Here is a 9,948-nt window from a genome sequence, read left to right as displayed (position 1 = left end):
CAATCTCATGACCCCTTCATTTTATTTTCCCCAATTATTTTTTTCACATGTTGCGCCGGCTAACAATTATAATTTCTGTAAACACACACACACACACACACTATACACACACACACACACACACACACACACACACACACTATGGACTATATGAGAACAAGCAGAAGATAGCCGCTTTCTTCCTTCTTTCGTTGTGCAGCAGCTGCTGTTGTCTCTGTGTGATTGCTCTCTGTGCATCCACAGGGAAGAGGCAGGGAGGAGGCTTTGGACTTTGGGTGGAGAGGAGAGCAGAGTGGGTGTATTAGATACAGTGGGTGTGTAAGATACCTCCCTAGAGCCACAAAGAATTATGGGAGTTGTAGGAACTGAACCCAGGAAGTCAGAAGAGAGATTAACCCCATCAGAGCTGGAGCCAGCAATGAGGATGTGCTGCTAGAGCACGATAAAAGGCAATATTGCTGAAAAAGCATAATAGATGTGTGGAGAGGCACATAATAGCAAGATTTATTAGAAAAAAAAATAAATCAGTTTTGGGAACTGGACAACTTCTTTAAGTGTGCAGTTCATGCAAGAAAGCCCAGGAATTTACAGGAACTGGAGGCTTTTTGCCAAGAAGAATGGCCAGCTTTACCATCTGAGAAAGTAAAGAGCCTCATCCACAACCACCACAAAAGACTTCAAGCTGTCATTGATGTTAGAGATGGCAATACATGGTATTAAGAACTGGGGTATGTGAACTTTTGATCAGGGTCATTTGGATGTTTTTGGTTGTCATTATGATTTAAAAAGAGAAAACACAGCAGTTTGACAATAAATGGCTTCACTCAACCACTAACCATGAGTGGAATAAACGTTTGTGTGTTATCATTCATATTCTCTATAAAAAAGCCAAGAAAGCAAATAATGGGGTATGTAAACTTTTGAGCACAACTGTATAAGCGGCCATATGCGACATGCTGTGATTTATTTCCTCAGCTCGAGTGCAGCTGAGGAAAAACTCGCAGATCTGCTCTGCCCCATGAGTAACATCGGTGCGAGTGCAATATGGGGGTTTCTCGTCTTGCACTGGCCAGATTTATGCAGGAGTGGGAGCGAGGCCTTAGTATAGGAACAGGATGAGGGCAATGTGAGGAAACATGGCATCACACTCACAACAATGGGAGGCATGAGGCAGAGCAGATGTGCGAGCTTCTCAGAGTTGTAAGTGTTACATTTGGTCTGAGGCTGGGGTCACACTGTGGTATGGTCTCTGAGGGGTCACACTGGGGTATGGTCTCTGAGGGGTCACACTGTGGTATGGTCTCTGAGGGGTCACACTCTGGTATGGTCTTAAGGGTCACACTGTGGTATGGTCTCTGAGGGGTCACACTGGGGTATGGTCTCTGAGGGGTCACACTGTGGTATGGTCTCTGAGGGGTCACACTGGGGTATGGTCTCTGAGGGGTCACACTGTGGTATGGTCTCTGAGGGGTCACACTGGGGTATGGTCTCTGAGGGGTCATACTGGGGTATGGTCTCTGAAGGGTCACACTGTGGTATGGTCTCTGAGGGGTCACACTCGGGTATGGTCTCAGAGGGGTCACACTGGGGTATGGTCTCTGAGGGGTCACACTGGGGTATGGTCTCTGAAGGGTCACACTGTGGTATGGTCTCTGAGGGGTCACACTAGGGTATGGTCTCTGAAGGGTCACACTCTGGTATGGTCTTAAGGGTCACACTGTGGTATGGTCTCTGAGGGGTCACACTGTGGTATGGTCTCTGAAGGGTCACACTCTGGTATGGTCTTAAGGGTCACACTGTGGTATGGTCTCTGAGGGGTCACACTGGGGTATGGTCTCTGAGGGGTCACACTGTGGTATGGTCTCTGAGGGGTCACACTGGGGTATGGTCTCTGAGGGGTCACACTGTGGTACGGTCTCTGAGGGGTCACACTGGGGTATGGTCTCTGAGGGGTCATACTGGGGTATGGTCTCTGAAGGGTCACACTGTGGTATGGTCTCTGAGGGGTCACACTAGGGTATGGTCTCAGAGGGGTCACACTGGGGTATGGTCTCTGAGGGGTCACACTGGGGTATGGTCTCTGAAGGGTCACACTGTGGTATGGTCTCTGAGGGGTCACACTGGGGTATGGTCTCTGAGGGGGTCACACTGGGGTATGGTCTCTGAGGGGTCACACTGGGGTATGGTCTCTGAGGGGGTCACACTGGGGTATGGTCTCTGAGGGGTGACACTGGGGTATGGTCTCTGAGGGGTCACACTGGGGTATGGTCTCTGAGGGGGTCACACTGGGGTATGGTCTCTGAAGGGTCACACTGTGGTATGGTCTCTGAGGGGTCACACTGGGGTATGGTCTCTGAGGGGTCACACTGTGGTATGGTCTCTGAGGGGTCACACTGGGGTATGGTCTCTGAGGGGTCACACTGTGGTACGGTCTCTGAGGGGTCACACTGGGGTATGGTCTCTGAGGGGTCATACTGGGGTATGGTCTCTGAGGGGTCATACTGGGGTATGGTCTCTGAAGGGCCACACTGTGGTATGGTCTCTGAGGGGTCACACTGGGGTATGGTCTCTGAGGGGTCACACTGTGGTATGGTCTCTGAGGGGTCACACTGTGGTATGGTCTCTGAAGGGTCACACTCTGGTATGGTCTTAAGGGTCACACTGTGGTATGGTCTCTGAGGGGTCACACTGGGGTATGGTCTCTGAGGGGTCACACTGTGGTATGGTCTCTGAGGGGTCACACTGGGGTATGGTCTCTGAGGGGTCACACTGTGGTACGGTCTCTGAGGGGTCACACTGGGGTATGGTCTCTGAGGGGTCATACTGGGGTATGGTCTCTGAAGGGTCACACTGTGGTATGGTCTCTGAGGGGTCACACTGGGGTATGGTCTCAGAGGGGTCACACTGGGGTATGGTCTCTGAGGGGTCACACTGGGGTATGGTCTCTGAAGGGTCACACTGTGGTATGGTCTCTGAGGGGTCACACTGGGGTATGGTCTCTGAGGGGGTCACACTGGGGTATGGTCTCTGAGGGGTCACACTGGGGTATGGTCTCTGAGGGGGTCACACTGGGGTATGGTCTCTGAGGGGTGACACTGGGGTATGGTCTCTGAGGGGTCACACTGGGGTATGGTCTCTGAGGGGGTCACACTGGGGTATGGTCTCTGAAGGGTCACACTGTGGTATGGTCTCTGAGGGGTCACACTGGGGTATGGTCTCTGAGGGGTCACACTGTGGTATGGTCTCTGAGGGGTCACACTGGGGTATGGTCTCTGAGGGGTCACACTGTGGTACGGTCTCTGAGGGGTCACACTGGGGTATGGTCTCTGAGGGGTCATACTGGGGTATGGTCTCTGAGGGGTCATACTGGGGTATGGTCTCTGAAGGGCCACACTGTGGTATGGTCTCTGAGGGGTCACACTGGGGTATGGTCTCTGAGGGGTCACACTGTGGTATGGTCTCTGAGGGGTCACACTGTGGTATGGTCTCTGAAGGGTCACACTCTGGTATGGTCTTAAGGGTCACACTGTGGTATGGTCTCTGAGGGGTCACACTGGGGTATGGTCTCTGAGGGGTCACACTGTGGTATGGTCTCTGAGGGGTCACACTGGGGTATGGTCTCTGAGGGGTCACACTGTGGTATGGTCTCTGAGGGGTCACACTGGGGTATGGTCTCTGAGGGGTCATACTGGGGTATGGTCTCTGAAGGGTCACACTGTGGTATGGTCTCTGAGGGGTCACACTGGGGTATGGTCTCAGAGGGGTCACACTGGGGTATGGTCTCTGAGGGGTCACACTGGGGTATGGTCTCTGAAGGGTCACACTGTGGTATGGTCTCTGAGGGGTCACACTGGGGTATGGTCTCTGAGGGGGTCACACTGGGGTATGGTCTCTGAGGGGTCACACTGGGGTATGGTCTCTGAGGGGGTCACACTGGGGTATGGTCTCTGAAGGGTGACACTGGGGTATGGTCTCTGAGGGGTCACACTGGGGTATGGTCTCTGAGGGGGTCACACTGGGGTATGGTCTCTGAGGGGTCACACTGTGGTATGGTCTCTGAGGGGTCACACTGGGGTATGGTCTCTGAGGGGTCACATTGTGGTATGGTCTCTGAGGGGTCACACTGGAGTATGGTCTCTGAGGGGTCCACTGGGGTATGGTCTCTGAGGGGTCACACTGTGGTATGGTCTCTGAGGGGGTCACACTGGGGTATGGTCTCTGAGGGGTGACACTGGGGTATGGTCTCTGAGGGGTCACACTGTGGTATTGTCTCTGAGGGGTCACACTGGGGTATGGTCTCTGAGGGGTCACACTGTGGTATGGTCTCTGAGGGGTCACACTGGGGTATGGTCTCTGAGGGGTCACACTGTGGTATGGTCTCTGAGGGGTGACACTGGGGTATGGTCTCTGAGGGGTCACACTGTGGTATTGTCTCTGAGGGGTCACACTGGGGTATGGTCTCTGAGGGGTCACACTGTGGTATGGTCTCTGAGGGGTCACACTGGGGTATGGTCTCTGAGGGGTCACACTGTGGTATGGTCTCTGAGGGGTCACACTGGAGTATGGTCTCTGAGGGGTCCACTGGGGTATGGTCTCTGAGGGGTCACACTGGGGTATGGTCTCTGAGGGGTCACACTGGAGTATGGTCTCTGAGGGGTCCACTGGGGTATGGTCTCTGAGGGGTCACACTGGGGTATGGTCTCTGAGGGGGTCACACTGGGGTATGGTCTCTGAGGGGTGACACTGGGGTATGGTCTCTGAGGGGTCACACTGGGGTATGGTCTCTGAGGGGGTCACACTGGGGTATGGTCTCTGAAGGGTCACACTGTGGTATTGTCTCTGAGGGGTCACACTGGGGTATGGTCTCTGAGGGGTCACACTGTGGTATGGTCTCTGAGGGGTCACACTGGGGTATGGTCTCTGAGGGGTCACACTGTGGTATGGTCTCTGAGGGGTCACACTGGAGTATGGTCTCTGAGGGGTCCACTGGGGTATGGTCTCTGAGGGGTCACACTGGGGTATGGTCTCTGAGGGGTCACACTGGAGTATGGTCTCTGAGGGGTCCACTGGGGTATGGTCTCTGAGGGGTCACACTGGGGTATGGTCTCTGAGGGTTCACACTGGGGTATGGTCTCTGAGGGGTCACACTGGGGTATGGTCTCTGAGGGGCACACTGGAGTATGATCTCTGAGGGGTCACACTGGGGTAAAGTCTCTGAGGGGTCACACTGGGGTATGGTCTCTGAGGGGTCACACTGTGGTATGGTCTCTGAGGGGTCACACTGGGGTATGGTCTCTGAGGGGTCACACTGGGGTATGGTCTCTGAGGGGTCACACTGGAGTATGGTCTCTGAGGGGTCCACTGGGGTATGGTCTCTGAGGGGTCACACTGGGGTATGGTCTCTGAGGGGTCACACTGGAGTATGGTCTCTGAGGGGTCCACTGGGGTATGGTCTCTGAGGGGTCACACTGGGGTATGGTCTCTGAGGGGTCACACTGGGGTATGGTCTCTGAGGGGCACACTGGAGTATGATCTCTGAGGGGTCACACTGGGGTAAAGTCTCTGAGGGGTCACAGTGGGGTGTGGTCTCTGAGGGGAGAGCTGCGATAGGGTGAGAGTCGCTCAGACCACTGTACTCATCTGAGAGTCATCACTGTCCTCAGAGTCTCCTGTGACAGTCGGACACATGCAGCGATTTCTTGCTCATTGGCATTAGAAAAAAAACCTGCAGATCTATCTCTGCTCATTGAATAACATTGATCAGAGTCCAACTCATACCCCTGTGTGCACACAACCCAGAGTCACAGTCATCAAACACAATGTGCACCAGCCACTCCGCCCTCCTTCATAGGCTCCTCCCCTCCCTATTACACTCCGCCCACATTTAGATCACTGCCGCAAACAAACGCCTTTAAGAAATAGTCACATGGAAATGACGACAGTGCGGCTTTTCTCACTCGCGCATGCGCGCTTTATAATCCGAATATTTTCCTGCAAAATGGCTGCCGCGATGGATGTAGACATGCCGAGCGGAGCCAACAACAGCGCTGGAAAGAAGCGGTTCGAGGTGAAGAAGGTAGGAGAAGCTTCCCCGGGAGGAGGGCTTCTTGTCGGTAACTGGCGGTTGTGTTTCCGCCACCATGCCGGCCTTTTATTTCCAGGATGGCGGGTGAGGGTGGCGCTTGTATGTGACTCCCCTGTGTCTGCACATAAAGTGGCAGTCCTATGACAGCAGACCCGTCCGGCCGTGCCGCAAATCCCTTGCGGATGGCGCTGTGTGCACTGCGGCCTATAGAGTGCACACAGCTGTGGCCCCGGCTCCCCGCACACAGGGGGCGGCCCTGCGCCATGTTAGCCGCTGTCACCTCCTAATGCCACATACACATTAACGATGGCCGCTGCCGGCGACGATACCTTCTTTGTATGGGGCCCTGACAGGTGATGTGGGGGGAATGATAAGCTGTGTGCGTGTGAGAAAAGGGGTGGGAAGGGGTGTATGTGATGAGGGGGTTAAATGTCTGTGTATGGGGCAGTCTGGGGGGGGGGGTTAATGTCTGCGTATGGGGCAGTCTGGTGGGGGGGAGGTTAATGTCTGCGTATGGGGCAGTCTGGTGGGGGGGAGGTTAATGTCTGCGTATGGGGCAGTCTGGTGGGGGGGGTTAATGTCTGCGTATGGGGCAGTCTGGGGGGGGGGTTAATGTCTGCGTATGGGGCAGTCTGGTGGGGGGGGTTAATGTCTGCGTGTGGGGGTATGGGGCAGTCTGGTGGGGGGGGGTTAATGTCTGCGTATGGGGCAGTCTGGTGGGGGGGGGTTAATGTCTGCGTGTGGGGGTATGGGGCAGTCTGGTGGGGGGGGGTTAATGTCTGCGTGTGGGGGTATGGGGCAGTCTGGTGGGGGGGGGTTAATGTCTGCGTGTGGGGGTATGGGGCAGTCTGGTGGGGGGGGTTAATGTCTGCGTATGGGGCAGTCTGGGGGGGGGGTTAATGTCTGCGTATGGGGCAGTCTGGTGGGGGGGGTTAATGTCTGCGTGTGGGGGTATGGGGCAGTCTGGTGGGGGGGGGTTAATGTCTGCGTATGGGGCAGTCTGGTGGGGGGGGGGTTAATGTCTGCGTGTGGGGGTATGGGGCAGTCTGGTGGGGGGGGGTTAATGTCTGCGTGTGGGGGTATGGGGCAGTCTGGTGGGGGGGGGTTAATGTCTGCGTGTGGGGGTATGGGGCAGTCTGGTGGGGGGGGGTTAATGTCTGCGTGTGGGGGTATGGGGCAGTCTGGTGGGGGGGGTTAATGTCTGCGTGTGGGGGTATGGGGCAGTCTGGTGGGGGGGGGTTAATGTCTGCGTGTGGGGGTATGGGGCAGTCTGGTGGGGGGGGGTTAATGTCTGCGTGTGGGGGTATGGGGCAGTCTGGTGGGGGGGGGTTAATGTCTGCGTGTGGGGGTATGGGGCAGTCTGGTGGGGGGGGTTAATGTCTGCGTGTGGGGGTATGGGGCAGTCTGGTGGGGGGGGGTTAATGTCTGCGTGTGGGGGTATGGGGCAGTCTGGTGGGGGGGGGTTAATGTCTGCGTGTGGGGGTATGGGGCAGTCTGGTGGGGGGGGGGTTAATGTCTGCGTGTGGGGGTATGGGGCAGTCTGGTGGGGGGGGGTTAATGTCTGCGTGTGGGGGTATGGGGCAGTCTGGTGGGGGGGGGTTAATGTCTGCGTGTGGGGGTATGGGGCAGTCTGGTGGGGGGGGGTTAATGTCTGCGTGTGGGGGTATGGGGCAGTCTGGTGGGGGGGGGTTAATGTCTGCGTGTGGGGGTATGGGGCAGTCTGGTGGGGGGGGGTTAATGTCTGCGTGTGGGGGTATGGGGCAGTCTGGTGGGGGGGGGTTAATGTCTGCGTGTGGGGGTATGGGGCAGTCTGGTGGGGGGGGGTTAATGTCTGCGTGTGGGGGTATGGGGCAGTCTGGTGGGGGGGGGTTAATGTCTGCGTGTGGGGGTATGGGGCAGTCTGGTGGGGGGGGGTTAATGTCTGCGTGTGGGGGTATGGGGCAGTCTGGTGGGGGGGGGTTAATGTCTGCGTGTGGGGGTATGGGGCAGTCTGGTGGGGGGGGGTTAATGTCTGCGTGTGGGGGTATGGGGCAGTCTGGTGGGGGGGGGTTAATGTCTGCGTGTGGGGGTATGGGGCAGTCTGGTGGGGGGGGGTTAATGTCTGCGTGTGGGGGTATGGGGCAGTCTGGTGGGGGGGGGTTAATGTCTGCGTGTGGGGGTATGGGGCAGTCTGGTGGGGGGGGGTTAATGTCTGCGTGTGGGGGTATGGGGCAGTCTGGTGGGGGGGGGTTAATGTCTGCGTGTGGGGGTATGGGGCAGTCTGGTGGGGGGGGGTTAATGTCTGCGTGTGGGGGTATGGGGCAGTCTGGTGGGGGGGGGTTAATGTCTGCGTGTGGGGGTATGGGGCAGTCTGGTGGGGGGGGGTTAATGTCTGCGTGTGGGGGTATGGGGCAGTCTGGTGGGGGGGGGTTAATGTCTGCGTGTGGGGGTATGGGGCAGTCTGGTGGGGGGGGGTTAATGTCTGCGTGTGGGGGTATGGGGCAGTCTGGTGGGGGGGGGTTAATGTCTGCGTGTGGGGGTATGGGGCAGTCTGGTGGGGGGGGGTTAATGTCTGCGTGTGGGGGTATGGGGCAGTCTGGTGGGGGGGGGTTAATGTCTGCGTGTGGGGGTATGGGGCAGTCTGGTGGGGGGGGGTTAATGTCTGCGTGTGGGGGTATGGGGCAGTCTGGTGGGGGGGGGTTAATGTCTGCGTGTGGGGGTATGGGGCAGTCTGGTGGGGGGGGGTTAATGTCTGCGTGTGGGGGTATGGGGCAGTCTGGTGGGGGGGGGTTAATGTCTGCGTGTGGGGGTATGGGGCAGTCTGGTGGGGGGGGGTTAATGTCTGCGTGTGGGGGTATGGGGCAGTCTGGTGGGGGGGGGTTAATGTCTGCGTGTGGGGGTATGGGGCAGTCTGGTGGGGGGGGGTTAATGTCTGCGTGTGGGGGTATGGGGCAGTCTGGTGGGGGGGGGTTAATGTCTGCGTGTGGGGGTATGGGGCAGTCTGGTGGGGGGGGGTTAATGTCTGCGTGTGGGGGTATGGGGCAGTCTGGTGGGGGGGGGTTAATGTCTGCGTGTGGGGGTATGGGGCAGTCTGGTGGGGGGGGGTTAATGTCTGCGTGTGGGGGTATGGGGCAGTCTGGTGGGGGGGGGTTAATGTCTGCGTGTGGGGGTATGGGGCAGTCTGGTGGGGGGGGGTTAATGTCTGCGTGTGGGGGTATGGGGCAGTCTGGTGGGGGGGGGTTAATGTCTGCGTGTGGGGGTATGGGGCAGTCTGGTGGGGGGGGGTTAATGTCTGCGTGTGGGGGTATGGGGCAGTCTGGTGGGGGGGGGTTAATGTCTGCGTGTGGGGGTATGGGGCAGTCTGGTGGGGGGGGGTTAATGTCTGCGTGTGGGGGTATGGGGCAGTCTGGTGGGGGGGGGTTAATGTCTGCGTGTGGGGGTATGGGGCAGTCTGGTGGGGGGGGGTTAATGTCTGCGTGTGGGGGTATGGGGCAGTCTGGTGGGGGGGGGTTAATGTCTGCGTGTGGGGGTATGGGGCAGTCTGGTGGGGGGGGGTTAATGTCTGCGTGTGGGGGTATGGGGCAGTCTGGTGGGGGGGGGTTAATGTCTGCGTGTGGGGGTATGGGGCAGTCTGGTGGGGGGGGGTTAATGTCTGCGTGTGGGGGTATGGGGCAGTCTGGTGGGGGGGGGTTAATGTCTGCGTGTGGGGGTATGGGGCAGTCTGGTGGGGGGGGGTTAATGTCTGCGTGTGGGGGTATGGGGCAGTCTGGTGGGGGGGGGTTAATGTCTGCGTGTGGGGGTATGGGGCAGTCTGGTGGGGGGGGGTTAATGTCTGCGTGTGGGGGTATGGGGCAGTCTGGTGGGGGGGGGTTAATGTCTGCGTG

At 57.6% G+C, this 9,948-nt stretch overlaps 1 protein-coding gene across 1 annotated transcript in view; it reads left to right on the top strand.

The window, feature by feature from the left end:
• Positions 1–5,967: 5,967 nt before the first annotated feature.
• Positions 5,968–9,948, top strand: part of RBX1 (ring-box 1) — a 53,496-nt gene continuing 49,515 nt past the window's right edge. The window contains exon 1 of the mRNA XM_075320896.1: positions 5,968–6,076. Within this exon, the coding sequence (XP_075177011.1) occupies positions 5,999–6,076 (78 nt within the window). The 5' untranslated portion in view covers positions 5,968–5,998. The remainder of the gene's footprint in view (positions 6,077–9,948) is intronic.

Source organism: Anomaloglossus baeobatrachus, chromosome 8 (genome assembly GCF_048569485.1).
Source record: "Anomaloglossus baeobatrachus isolate aAnoBae1 chromosome 8, aAnoBae1.hap1, whole genome shotgun sequence".
NCBI classification, from domain to species: domain Eukaryota; kingdom Metazoa; phylum Chordata; class Amphibia; order Anura; family Aromobatidae; genus Anomaloglossus; species Anomaloglossus baeobatrachus.
The sequence above is the reverse complement of the archived record's forward strand: the minus strand, read 5'-3'. Positions and strand labels throughout refer to the sequence as shown.